Source organism: Peromyscus californicus, unplaced genomic scaffold (genome assembly GCF_007827085.1).
Source record: "Peromyscus californicus insignis strain IS unplaced genomic scaffold, ASM782708v3 Scaffold_21__1_contigs__length_65335640, whole genome shotgun sequence".
NCBI classification, from domain to species: domain Eukaryota; kingdom Metazoa; phylum Chordata; class Mammalia; order Rodentia; family Cricetidae; genus Peromyscus; species Peromyscus californicus.
Window position 1 is genome coordinate 24,245,597 of NW_026294514.1, and position 15,185 is coordinate 24,260,781.

The 15,185-nt window shown below is 39.8% G+C and overlaps 1 protein-coding gene across 2 annotated transcripts in view; it reads right to left on the minus strand.

The window, feature by feature from the left end:
- Bard1 (BRCA1 associated RING domain 1) overlaps positions 1-15,185 on the minus strand; it is a 68,040-nt gene that overhangs the window by 42,117 nt on the left and 10,738 nt on the right. For both annotated transcript variants that reach the window (XM_052749787.1, XM_052749785.1), the window contains exons 2-4: positions 12,220-12,276; positions 10,499-10,647; positions 4,308-5,230 (exon numbers count right to left, since the gene is read on the minus strand). In XM_052749787.1, coding sequence (XP_052605747.1) covers positions 4,308-5,230; positions 10,499-10,647; positions 12,220-12,276 — 1,129 coding nt within the window. The remainder of the gene's footprint in view (positions 1-4,307; positions 5,231-10,498; positions 10,648-12,219; positions 12,277-15,185) is intronic.

The window sequence follows — 15,185 nt, forward strand, 5'->3', positions numbered from 1 at the left end:
TTCTCCTCCTCTAAATCTTTATTAACAAACAAACAAACAGAACAGAATAACCTAAGGAGTACAGAAAACACTAGAAACAAGTGAGGAGCAGAAGGCACCTGTGAACGTCCAACGGGAAATGAGTGGCAGTGTTGGAGACACGAGCCGACTCTATTCCTAGACACCTGCTTTGCTTTCCTGTCACTTCTGAGTATCATCAAAGGTAGGCCTTCTATTAATAGTCTACCCCTAAAACATACAGCTGATTAGCAAGCTGCTGCTCTTTAGACCTTAGCTGCTTTCTCCTCCTAACTTAAAAGTTGGTCTCATTTTCATCTTTCTGCTGCATGTAAACTTAATGTTATGCCCATAAATAAGATTATGATAATTAGGAAGGGTCCGCAGTAACTGGATAGTTTGCACGGATACAAAGTTTCCAGAAACTAAATTAACTTCTGCTTCTTGCTTTAAATTACTTTCTTCTCTAACAGATTTATTTTGTTTAGTAGGAGCACTCTCTCACCCCCACAACTTAAAAGAATGATTGTGATTTCCTTAAAGTCCTGGAAAAAAAATCATCTGAGGAAAGTATTTATGAAAACTTATAAGAAATTTTAAATGCTTTTGGTATTTTCAAGTAATACTTTAAAGGCACAAAAATAAAAGAGCGTGTGCCCAAGTCAATTTATGTATCTGCAACTTTGCAGTAAAAGAAAAAATTCTTTATATGGTCTCACATACTGTGACTATGTGCATATTCCAGCAATATAAAGTAACTTTCCAAAAGCATGCAAATAAAATTCTTTTTCCCTATTAGAAGATTGGTTCTTCAAAAATACCACTAAAAAAAATCTTCATAAAAACTATAGGCAATTACAATTGTGTACAATAAAAATTACTTACCCTTCATAGCTAAGCTTTTTCATTGAAACCAGCTGACCAGATAGTTAAAACTTTGCCCCATTCAGCAATTAGATGTCATTTTAAAAAGAGAGAAGAAAATGACCTTTAGGAATGGAGTTCTCCACTATGGTAAACAGTTCTCTGGCTTCTTCTCAGAATTTAGGGAATAAAGTAACTACTAACAATTAATCCTGACAACTCCCCGATACAAAGTTACTCGTGTTGCAAAGGAAGAGGTGAGTGGCCGACTGAAGGAGCTAGGTGCTGACTCCACGTGGTATTCCGGAACTAAAACCTTCAGCATATCCCAGACCCCAGCTGGCTTGTGTGTTCCATACTTTCTTAGGACTCTAGGAGGAGGGAACAAACAGGACTGCCGAGAAGTATGAGCTGCAAAGCCGCAGTCTGAAGCAGATCCTCTCAGGGACCGTCTCTCCCCAGAATCAGAATTCAGATTCTCAGCACCTTTCCTTCAAGTTTGCCATCCTAACATGTTATGTCTGCATGGAATCATGAAATGTCAGCCTCTTACACAGCTCAGAAAAGCCACTACTGAGGCATGAAGTACAAGCAATCACTTCTATGTTGCTTACTTTTGTAACACAGAAACCCTGTCTCGAAAAACCAAAAAAAACAAAACAAAACAAAACAAAACTCATTGAGCACTAGACTTGTCTCCAGCGTTACATTGCCTGGTGCTCTTTTCTCCTGAAACTGTGCCTCTTATATTTCTCTTTGCTTCATGCGCTCCTTTTCATTGTAGGCCTGTATAATGACCACTAATAACCATACAATAGAGTCAATATTAGGCTGTCTTGAAATCTCCTGTGCCAATGCCATTAATTCAAAACTCTTCTGCTCCTGACAAATTTTTAGGACAAGGGCAGAAAGCAGCCACATTTTTTGCTCCTGGGGCTTTGGTCCACTGTGGTACAGAGGTAGCAGAGGGGAGCAGAAATAATAGGAAAAAAGCTAGTACAAGCCATGCCTATGAGGATACACTCGCAGTGACCGACTTGTTCCAGAGTTCTAGTCTCTCCATAGTCGGTTTTAAGATTGATTTATTCAATGGACTGACCATTCTTTAGGCCAGAGCCTTTACTGTGTGCCTCAGAGATAACACAGAATTGTGTTTACTAATACCACTGGTGTTTTTAAAACAGAAGTTGGTACCAGGGACTGGGATATTGCTGTGACAGGCCTGACCACATTGTTGTTTGGAGGAATATGGAAGACATGAGACTTTGGACTAAAAAAGCAGTTGATGCTTTAAGTAGTGCATAACAGGCCATCTTAGTAGAAGCATGGACGATGGTGTAGAGGGTGATGTGAAATGTGCGGCCCAGCTTAAAAGGTTTCAGAAGGGAAGAATATTACTGCTGGCCACATTCTTGTGATATTTTGTCAAAAAATGTGGCTGCTTTCTGCCCTTGTCCTAAAAATTTGTCAGGAGCAGAAGTAAAGAGTTTTGAATTAATGGCATTGGCACAGGAGATTTCAAGACAGCCTAATATTGACTCTATTGTATGGTTATTAGTGGTCATTATACAGGCCTACAGTGAAAAGGAGCGCATGAAGCAAAGAGAAATATAAGAGGCACAGTTTCAGGAGAAAAGAGCACCAGGCAATGTAACGCTGGAGACAAGTCTAGTGCTCAATGAGTTTTGTTTTGTTTTGTTTTGTTTTTTTTTTTTTTTTTTTTTTTGGTTTTTCGATTTTTCGAGACAGGGTTTCTCTGTGTAGCTTTGCGCCTCTTCTGGAACTCACTTGGTAGCCCAGGCTGGCCTTGAACTCACAGAGATCCGCCTGGCTCTGCCTCCCGAGTGCTGGGATTAAAGGCGTGCGCCACCACCGCCCGGCTTGTTTTGTTTTTTTAAAGCTTAATGCGCCGGGCAGTGGTGGTGCTGACAATCAAGATTAACCATCCCAAGTACCCTGAACTGTGGAAGCAGCAAATCTACCTACGTACTGTAGGGAAAAGCATCACCACAGCAGCAACCCGGGAAGCCTTACTTTCTGACTTGCATAAACCCGCCACTTCCCCTTCTCTGCTCTGCTTGCTTTAAAGGTCACCAAATCTGAAGTCACTGTGCAAAACGAACTCGTTTCCCGCTCCTGGCTCCATGGCAGCTTTAACATCAAGGCCCGCCCATTCAAATCTTTTCCTGAAAGAAGGTGGGCATGCCGCTGAAATCAGACAGCAGAATTATAGGATTTGGCTTCCTACAGCTAGACAATTCATTCTTGCTACAAATGAGAAAATTAAGGTGAGAACTAAATGAAAACTATTTCTAAAAAGAAAACTCTGTTGATAAACCCACTGATACTTTTTTCCTTCCTAGACAGTGACTATCAAGTCAAACACAGAAGTTGGATGCACAGCTACTCTGCGAGAGTGCTGGAGTGAGTCCCTGTGTGTGTTGTTAAAAACAAATACAAATCAGCTCATAATCAAATTTTAAAAGACATGATTGTTAATTAATGGCTTTAAAAGAACAGTACAAATTAATGCATGTTTAAGAGTAGTAAATCAGAATTAGTCAACTAATAATAATAATAATAATATCTGATAATTGGGCTCAAGAAAACAAAACAGGCAACTTTAATTTGGGCAAGTATTCAAGTAAATAGCCAATTGAGAAAACTTACACAAAGCAATCATGAACACATCAATGAAGAAAAGTCACCACAACACCATCATACCACTATTTTTCCCTATCTACTTATTCTACTGTGGCTTTTTTCCATGCCTAGAACAGAGTATAATCTAGTTTATGAGTGGGCCACCTGAATGTGCATACCAAGTTTGGTTGGTTTACTTGCTGTCTGTGGCTATTTCTGCTCTAGATGATATCTGACACATACTATATAGTTTGTAAAGTTGGATGGAGCATAGTAATTATTAACTAGCTATGTCTAGGAAGCATTAACAATATTCAAACATCTTAAGTGTGGAGATGTTTGATAAATGTGACAAGATGACCAAAAGACAAATTTTCTAAGTCAGTCTCAGCAGAAATCACCTGAAACATGACCAGATGTTAACTCCAAAAATTCGAGCTGTATGTACCAAGAGTATAGGATCCCTACACCATTAGTATGGCTAATGGCAGGGTTCCCTTACCCCAACCTCTTGTCTCCATTTTCTACATTAAGGTCTTCAAGTCACTGGATGTGAAGAGAGAATAGGTTCTCCACTCCTTCCTCATTCCCTCTCTTGCTTCTCAATGATGAGGTGAACAGCTTTGTTCCACAACACACATCTACCATAACACATTTAAAGCAACAGAACCTATTGGTCATGGACAGAAACTTCCAATACTGTGAGATAAATTAAATCTGTTCTCTTATCTTAAGTATCTGTTATAGTAACAGCAAACTAATATGGTCTCATTCCAAGATTTAGTGTAGAGTAGGCAGCCTACCTTAATAGAAGCAATATGAAGCAAAGTCTCTCCTCTGTGATTTCTTTTCAAGGCCGTGACACCGGGTGACAGCTTCACTGTGGCGGGGCTTGACATCATTTGTCTGTGAGCTGAATTATTCAGCAGGGGTGGGGGTGTGCCTGGTGAAAGGCTAAGGGAGTCATCCGATATGTTACTGTTTCTCCTGAGTGTGACATCAACTTGCCCTGAAGAACCGTCAACCAGCGGTGGATTTTCTGCAAGCGCGGCTGGCTTAATGCCATCTCTGCTGGGGCTCAAAATGTTGCTCCCACAATTCTCAGAAAGAGGATTGGGAGACCTGTTGCAGCCTTTGTGATTTCCATTACGCCCTACTGAGCGAAGGTCTTTTACACAGACCTTCTTCTCAGGAGTCTCTTCATTCTTGCTCAGAGTGTCTGGAGACACTATATGCTCAGCCAATGGTAAAGACACTTCAGTCAAGCTTCCAGAATATTCAGATTCTGCAACAGAGCCACTTGCTAATAAGTCGATTTCACCATTCACCCGTGGACTTTCCGTAACTGGTGTTTGGCTACAGCAGACAACCCCTTCCTCCTTCGGTTCCTCTTTGGAATCAAATCTACTATCTTCTGTCTCTGGTCTTAAACTCCCCTCCTGGTTGATCTCAGCTGAAGCTTTCTTCGGCTGCTTTTTCGCAGATGTTCGAGAAGCTGTTTTAGCCCTCTTAGAAACAACTTCAGGGGGACTTGTGGAAACAAATTCATACATTGAGGCTTTCTGGGCTTTGTCACCCTTTGCCTTTGAAGGCTGGGTCTGCACTGACACTTTATTCACAACATATCTAACTCTCTTACTGCGAGGACTAAACCACATTTTTATGGAATTTTTCTTCCTTTCTGTGTCATCACATAAACTTGCCTTGGGTGTGGTGTCTTTTGGATCTGATAGAACAAAAAAGAAAAAAAAATAAGGAAAAGAAACAGGCTATGAGGATTAATTTCTCCATCTTGAGCTACCAATGAATTTGGCTTTTAGTTTTCCTAAGGACAGTCACCTTTAATTTTTCTACAGCTACACTACCAATTCTAAGTGCCTAGAATTGCTTCCTTTGTTTATCTTTTCACCTCCCATCTCATAAACGCACCCACCAGGTCAAAAATCACCCTAGGTAGGGAAGAAGAACTGGAAAACACTGTGTTTTAATAAATAAGATTTTAACACTGCAAGAATGTCACACACGACCCTGGCCTAGCAATAACAGCACTCAGGCTATACTCTAAAGAGGCCACTGCTTACTTCTTCCTGGTGACATGGGAGCACAGTGAGTGCCATGAAGACAGTAAACACATAAGGCCAGCTACAAGCAAAACTATGTAACTGAATGAGGGCAGATTCCCCACAGTCATTGAAATGATTTGCTGAGCGATACACGGTCTACACGGTGTTACTGAGATAGAATCTTGGGAATCAAAACAATGAGAATGAGTTTCCATTCACAGAGAGACTATACATCTAAATTCAACACGGTCTTTTCTCTTCAGTGATAAGTAGATTTTGAAACCCAGCCACTTCTGGTCTAAAGAAAGGTCAAAATGAAATGTTACCAGAGATTACTTCTTAAGAAGGCCTCAGGATTACAAAGACTTAAAGGTTAATCCTCAAGTAGTCTGTGAAAAGTTGTATTTGGTTTTAATTTATTATTTTAAATGCAGATGATGACATTTTCAACTAAAAAAGAGTCCAATCTTGATTTCTCAATGTTTACAACACTAATAAGAAGTAGACCTGGGCAGCTACAGGGAAATTAAGGTATGTGAGCAGTGATAACACCTTCAGTCTAGACACGCTACATTTCGGCCTCGACAGCACGTTTGCTAACTTGAGAAAGAGCGAGGCAGAGCACACAGCTAGGGAATGCACATGCACACAACCCTTCACTAAGGGCTACTCCCACCTCTCTCATGGATTTTAGTCACCCCACGTGGTCTAACTAAGGAAGGATAACCACAAACAATAACTGTAAATTCTGGATTTTATGCAGCCTATCTAAGATAAAACTGAAAAGCAAAACAACTCAGTTGCTAGAACATAAATCATATTATTAACAGCTACAACTGTTTTATGGGTGAATGCTTCTAAGTTTGATAAATTATCATATTCATTTCATGAAGAAAAACATTGGTCCTTCCTCTGCATAGCAAATTTCTTAATGATGACATTTAAAAGAATCTTATTCTCTGAATTTAAATATTTCAGAATATACTACGAAATATCAAGAAACAGACACACACATGTTACTAAGGAGCTGCTTAGCCAAGTTTTCTTTTTCTTAAAATTTAATAAGCATAGAAAAGAGAAGCAATTAGAAAATGTGATTTCACTATCATTAATCTACATCAAAGGATTATAATGATGTACATTGTGTGCTTCCCAAATTATTCTCTATTATAAGTTACACAACAGAAGTTGAGAAATCTCTGACTAGCTAGTTCCTTATTTAAAAAAAAAGAAAGAAAGGGAGGCACTCTGTTAACCATCTGTGTAACATTAACACCTTCACTGAAGAACAATTATCCTGGAAGTTAAGATGTATTTAGGTCTATTTAAAAGAACAGCAGCAACATGGCCATCCAAACCCTCCTCTTTGTCTATTACAAAGTCACAGCATATATGAAACACTGTGTAATCACTTCAGAAGGACCAGCATCCTTCCCCAAACTAGAGAAGAGAAATGTAAATTGTGCTCCTATGAAAGCACAATCAGCATGCTTTATTTTAATGTCACCAACACCGACACGTTCCACAAAACTTGACCAGCACCTGCAAGGGCTGATTTAATATGATGGGTTCAGGGGGAGAAGAGATACTTTAAATCTAACTCTATTAGTAGAAAACAGATTGTTATAAAGAATAAACTAAAATTATCCATAAATGGCCATCAGGAAACTATGACAACCTCTTCTCTTTAAAGTACACTGAACCGAGAAAAATATGTTGAAATGTTTAGAAGCTCCTCTTTGCACACTTCCTATAAATCAGGCTTCTTCATCTCTAGTGTATCACATACCATGTCCATGATCTGACAAGTTCTTCCTAATTACCCACCTTAATTAGAGTAATTGCATAGTTTGTAGTAAATGCAAGTAACAAGGTTCATTTGAAAGATAAATTATAAACTACAGGATTTTGTTTAAAGATGGAGCAAACACGAGAGCTGTTTAACCATTCTACTTAGCTTAGCCTTTTAACCCGTGATCACTGAACAGTTACAGAATTTTGGAGTCAGCTAAGGCTTCAGGAGTCACTCGGTCTGATGTCCTTGTCTTAAGGTGAGATCATTTTTTTTTTTTACAAAACTATCAATCCTCACTTGTTCCCAATTCCTGGTTCCTTCTTCTCCCTATAAAACATTTCACCTTCTACCATTTAAATTTAGTTTTAGACAAACCGGCACAGGCCCTCATTCCATGTACTAAAGGAACTATAAAGAAACAAAGGGAACTCCTGGAGGAGGAACTGGACGCTGAAACAGCCTTCAGAGCCGCCCTGCTTTGAGAAGACTTAGGGAGAAGTTGATAGTGAAACAGCTTAAAATAGGGGAGAAAATTGTCTCTGGAAACAGAGGTATATTCAGTAAGTTTCTCTACATTTCTGTGATTTCCTGTCAAGACAGCAAAGGCGCATGGTCGTTTTGTTTTCTTCTTTTAGATTACTTTACGTGTGTGAGCGTGCACACATGCATGCGTGCACACCTGTGTACAAGTGCTCACGCCTGTGTGTGTAGGAAGGCCAGAGGAGGCCGTTAGATCTCCTCTACTAGCCTCTTCCTATGTTATCACCATTAAAAATGTCAAGTTATTTATTTATGCATTAAACTGTGAACTTCCTTCTACTCTCTCAATCCATATGCAGAAACCATAACTAATACCTGGTACCTAAAATGTAATCTGAATTAAAGTCTGTCTTAGACAGACTCATCCAGATGAAGCTGCACTGGCGTGGAGACCCTAACACAGTGTGAGGACATGAGGTGGACATGAGTACAAGCCATGGGTCTCAGAGAGCACACTTCTGAAACTAAAACTTCAAGCCTCCAGAACCGAGACAGGTTCTGGTTTGTCACTTTGTGTTACAGCCTCTGCCATAACCTAGCACCTACTACACAGTAATTAGAGAAGAGTCGAGTGAAAACAGGACAGTCTCAAAAGTAGAACCCCACATCTCAGTGCTTGGCCAATAATCTTAGCAATCAGACATACCTCTAAGAATCTAATGAAGGCAACAACTTTCAGAGACATATTGTTCATACTGTCCAAGTAACTCAAGGAACTCATTGCTTCTTCTCCATTCCCAACTCTGACACTGCCAAAGACCCATAGACCCTTACTGGTAGGGAATCACTACATCAATTTAAAGTACATATCAGGGGTAGAGAGAGGCCAATTACATCATACACACAATCTTTTCAACTACCAAATACACACCATCATACGCTGATCTTAAGGAAGAAAAGCATTCAGATGAAGTAATGACGAAGCTTTTCTCAATGCAGTCTTTTTCTTTTTTTAAGATTTAATTTGATCAACATGTATATGTGCTCATGAGTGCAGGTGCCCAGAGGCCAGGAGTCAGATACCTGGAGATGGAGGGGGAGAAAGTGCCAACTGCCTGACCTGTACTAGAACTGAACTCAAGGCCTCTGCAAGAGCAATATGTGCTCTTACCTGCTGAACCATCTCTCTAGCTCCCTCAATACATCTTTTTTATAATCTTGTTTTTTCTTGTATCATTTTTTATTTTCTGAAATTATAATTACATCTGTTCCCTTTCCTCCCTCCAACTCTTCCTAATTATCTTCCCACCTTGCTTTCTCTCAAATTCAAACTCTTTTTCTTTGTTGTTTTACACACACACACACACACACACACACACACACACACACACACAGAGTTGTTATTCGTATAATTCATTATATACACACATACATGCTGCCCAAACAAGACCAGAACCAATGACCCCAATAGACATGCTAGCACAAGAGGGAAAAACCTCATGAGGCCTCAAACCTAAACACAGAAAGAACGACAGGAAACTAGTGAATGCTGGGAGCTGAAGAAGTGTCCCCCACCTGGATAGCCAATACCAAGTTGTCAGTCCTAAAACGAACGCATTAAGAGACTTATAACCACAATACTTTATAAAGCAAGTACTTCACAAAATATATGTACAGACCTGGAAACCATAAGTCATAGGACTACCATAACATATTTTATCACTAAAAAATGGAGTCTAATACAATGACCAAATAACTAAATGTAAACAGGAGCTAACTATGACTTACATTCTTAAAAATACAGACCTGTTAATAATCTTTAAAAGCATTTGACTTGTTTAATTTTGTTCAATCAATTTTACTAATAGTTGACAGTTACACTATCACATCAGAATCCAAAGAACAAAAGATTTAAAAAGTCAACAATTTTATATTACCATTATCAATCTTTCATGGCATCCTGAAAGGCAGGTTCTCCTATAAATACATGCTAAAATGATATGATTTGGTCAATAAAAAGACAACTCCGACATCCAATTATGAAAATTCAAAACACTTTAGTTTCTTTTCACAGCCAATTAGTTCTCAGCAGAAAGCACAATGGGAAGATATATAGTTAATACACAGAGTCTAAGAACAATCTGAAAAACATTAACCCCCATTTAAATAGATAAGAAGAGGAGCGTTAGATTTTTGCTCTTTCAAAATGTATACCTAATTAATTCAGACTAGAAAAGTGATCCTTTCAAGAATATTGTATTCTATCTTGTAACAGGGTACTTAAGTGAATTAAGCACTATTATAAATAAAATCACTAGCATCTAGTCTACAGAAATTATCCCAACTGTAGAAAGCAGTCAGTATGAAGTGAGACTCTCTGGACTGACATCAAGAAATGAGCACAATTTCTCTTGCTACTCGTATTAACTATACATGTGACTGCAGGCAAGAGCACTTAACTTCTCTGGACCTTGGCACCTCATCTATAAAGTTGAGACTTAATTATCCCATTTCTCAAAATAACTTAAAAAAAAAAACCCTACTAATCTTAAAATCTGAACTACATCATTCAGAATTCTTTATCCATCTTTCATGTAATCATTATCATTATTAATTTGTCCACTCTTTAACAAAACAGTGAAAGTATGTTACTCACCTGAAAGTTTATTGGCATGTAGCAAATTCTGAAGCTTACTATAAAGCTGGATCATGCTGTCCAACTGTCTGTTTATCTTGAGGTCTAGGATCCAGGCTGGGGTACAACACACTGGACATCCTGATCCAACACAGTCGCTTATACAAACACTTAAAAAATTAAAAGAAAATTCAGCAGAATCTGAACCCCAAACACTAGAGAGTATGAACAGAAGAAGGAAAACAGCGGTTGTCTAACATAGAATGGTAAAGCAGTGTGCTTTGAGAATATGATATGCACATATATGTAAAGTCTCTGATCAATTTACTATGATGAGACATTATTTAGTATAACAATCTGCCTAATTTTTCCCAGCAAACAAATCTATAGTTCCTAAAGGGTAAAGCTTTAGAGATATGAAGAAATACAGTCTCCATATATGGAGACTATGGACCAGAAACCTCTACATCCATGAACCAAACTAAATCCTCCTCCCCTGTTATATACGTGTGATGTCAAATGTGTGCTTCAGAGACTATGATTCAAACGTAACATTACAAGTCCCTGACAGACTCACGGTTGAATACTTGGTGCTCAACCATGGAGTGCTATTTGGGGAGGTAGAGGGAACTTTAAGAAGTGGGACCTAGCTAGAAAACTCACTGGAGGTATGCCTTTGAAGGTTATACCTAGAGCCAAATGCCCAACCCCTCCCTCTGTTTCCTGCCCGCCGTGACAGAGCACCCACCTCCACACGCTCCCATCACCACAGCGCCCTTCTCTCACAAGGTTCTCTCCCAAGGCCTTTGAAGGATGACCACGCCCTGCACTTGGCTTACTATACTTTGAAAGATGACCACGCCCTGCACTTGGCTTACTATACTTTGAAGGATGACCACGCCCTGCACTTGGCTTACTACACTAACCCCAAGAAGCAAAACTGGTGTTCAAGCACCAAAGACACCAAAGCCAAGCACTGTACCGGAAACCTGAGACCCTGGAATCAAACAAATCTCTCCTCAGGTAATGTATGCCTGGTATTCCATCACAGTGACAAAAAGCTGACTAATATATGCCCATCAACTGTTTCAATCCGATATTCTGTCATAGCAATGAAAATCTTACTAACAGCCCACAAGAAACTAGGGAAGAACAGTCTCCCTTGCAGCCTTCAGAGAGAACGAACCCTACCAACATCTATCAGAACCTGATCTTCTGCCTCCTGAACTACAACAATAAACATCTACTGTTTGAAGTCACCCCGTCTTGGAAATTGAAGAATTAGACTTCAATAAATTTTGAAAGATTATTATCTCAGTAATTCAAAACTGGAATATTCAAGAAGACATGTCAAAATTATGTCAAAGGCACTGTGGTTTTTTTAAAACCTTAGCAGAACTACTTCCGTTGGAACGCTAGACATTCCCCTCTGAGCATTAATTCTTATTTGTAAATGAAAACAGTTCTAAATATCAACTCAAGATAATACACAGACATCACGATTACATCAGAGTGCACGTCAAGGCAGACATGATTACATCAGAGTGGACATCAAGACAGACATCACGATTACATCAGAGTGGACATCAGGACAGACACCATGATTACATCAGAGTGGACATCAGGACAGACATCACGATTACATCAGAGTGCACAGCAAGACAGACATCATGATTACATCAGAGTGCACAGCAAGGCAGACATGATTACATCAGAGTGGACATCAGGCTCTAACCACTCACCTACAGAAGATGTGCTCACATCCTCCTAAGCACACGGGCTCCTTCAGAATATTAGTGCTGATTGAAGAAAGGAAGATAAGTTATTGCTACATAAACATTTCATGCCCAATATGTTACAAACCCAAGACCCCACACTATCTTATTTCTCTCTTTATCAAAGCAGAAAATATTAAAGATACATTTATTGCAAAGGCTTTAATTCTGCTGGTCATATACCCCATGGACATACTTGCTGTATTCAAATAGCAATTATCAATGTCATGACAAGTTTGAGTTCTTTTTATAATGTATCTGTTGAGAGGTGAGAGAAAGGGATCAGTATTCGAGCACCCCTAAACTTCCTCTTTCAATAGCTAAGGTACATCTACCCTGACTGACTTGAAGTGAAACCCATAAATCTCAAAATGTGGCCTGCCATCCAAATGAGAGCATTCCTCAGAGTGAAGAGGGTTGCTTAACTGGATAGAATGTTGGGACAAGGGATACAAACTAGAACTGCCCCCAAAAAACTAGGGCATTGGGACACCTTGACCACAATAATACATGGCTTCCCATTTCAAAACAACAAACAAACAAAAACTTAATTGTTTACTATTAAGGAGCCATCTACTTTTTATAGAAGTTTTGATCAAATATGATCATTCATTCAGTCCACAGCTAGTTGACTGTTTAAACAATTCCAGACACAATTCAAGCTGGCAGTCTTCAGACTGAAGGAGAGTCAATACACTGAGAGAAGAGAGGCCAAAGCAAAACCTCCCCAGTACTGTCCATCAGAATGCCTGCTGCCTCTCAAAGTCCTGGGAAAGGACAGGCTCTTATTGTATTTATAGGCCCACTCTGCAACCCCTGTAACCCAGAACTATTTACTACATACTTCATAATCAAAACCCTAATTTTAACTACATTATTCTTATGAATTCGAGCATCTTACCCAAGATTTCGTTAAAACCAACTCATACACCTTCTATGAAAATTTCCTTCCACTAACACTAGTCTTCTATATACGGCATATTTCAATTCCAATGTGTATATGCTAAGCCTTGACACTCAGCAGGGTAATGCGTCAAGAGCACAGCACACAAGTAAAGCCTTTAAAGGACAACCACTTCCTGCACTTGGCTTATTATACCAACCCCAAGACCTTTAGGTGTTTACACCATTATTATCCAATTACCTCTGAACACAAACCACATATCAGTGAAACACAGTTCTCCACATTTCTGCAAAGATCAAACATTTCACATTGCACATTTTAATAGTTATGAACATTAAGGTGAAATGGAGCTTTCAGGAAGAGGCTATGAAGAGAGTGTACAACCCCGTTATTCTCAAGCTACTAAAAATGCTGCTCACTGACATTATAAAACCCATTCCTTTCAAAAACCCACGAAATCTCATTTTTCGACCACACTACACAGGATAGATGGACAAAATGAGTTTGGTGACCCTGGCAATTAGATGACTATAACCAGTATTCATGTGGCTTCTATAATTTGTATTATATTAACTACCAAAGCTAACCACCCCATTCATAATTAAGGGCTAATTCTACTTGGTCCCCTACAACATAGACTTCCTACACCTTTCTGTGTATTTCATATTGCCTCATCCTAGCCAAACCCAACTGCTCTCTATCTCGAGTGAAAACTGACCATCTTTGTAGTTCACTGGATTCCGTATTCAGTCCAGACTACAAGGTTTAATGATTCAGCGCCACCTTTGCTACTGGCGTAAGATACTTGTGAATGTAAGTTCATAATGCTAGAAAGGCCCCAGGGTTCTCTGCCTTATTTGCTCAGGCTCTGGATACCACACTGAAAACTGAAGGAAGCCCAGGGTGGTGGCAGACGCCTTTAATCCCAGTACTCAAGAGGCAGAGGCAAGCAGATCTCTGTGAGTTCTAGCTCAGCCTGGTCTACAGAGTGAATTCCATGACAGCCAGGGCTACACAGAGAAACCCTGTCTCCAAAAACAAAAGGGGGAAAAAAAAGACAGGAGGGTGGTTGACGTGGTGTGTACACCTAATTCCCCAACACTCAGAAAGCGGAAGTAGGAGAATCCTAGGTTTAGGACAGCTTATGCTACACAGTGAGTTTCTAGCCATCTTGGCCTAAAAAAAAAAAAAAAAATGAGACTCTATCCAAAATGAACAGGAGAAAAAGAGGGAAAAAAAATGTCTCTAAAAAGTAGTATTCTTTATATCTCCATAATAATGAGATGATCAGTAAGTAAAAAGCTAAGCAATGACTACATGGTTACTCAAAGCTACCTGTGCTCCTAAGTCCCTCCCACGGTATGAATCTGTGATCTAGATGCCTGCTACCTGTTTCATAGCCTCGTCTCTTCCTCTGGTCTCAGAGCAGAAGCCCTTCCTCGGGTACTCTTCATTCCTGAGATGGGCTGCTCTCAAGCTCCCATAGCTCAGTAAAGCCTGTGGCCAGCACGGTTTGAATCACCTTTCTTTCACTCACATGTAAGCATACACAGTTAATGTGGTGGTTTGAAAGAAAATGACCTCCATGGGGAGTGGCATATTAGGAGGTGCAGTTTTGTTGGAGTGGGTACAGCCTTGTTGGAGGAAGTGGGGGTGAGTTTTGAGGTCTCGTAAGCTCAAGTTAAACCCAGTGACATAGTTCACTTCCTGTTGCCTACAGATCAAGATGTAGAACTCTCAGCTCCTTCTCCAGCACCATGTCTGCCTGTACACTGCCATGTCCTGCCCTCCCCCCCCCAATGATAATGGACTAAACCTCTGAAACTGTAAGCCACCCCAATTAAATCTTTTCCTTTATAAGAGTAGCTGTAGTCATAATGCCTTTTCACAGCAAGAGAAAACTTAATCCAGGTAACCTCCCCTTCAACCTGAAAAAACGCTGCATTTGGCCCCTACCACCCACTCTACCGGCTCCCCCAACTGAACTAAGTGCTCCACCAGTAAATCCATCCTTACCATCTTAGCACTG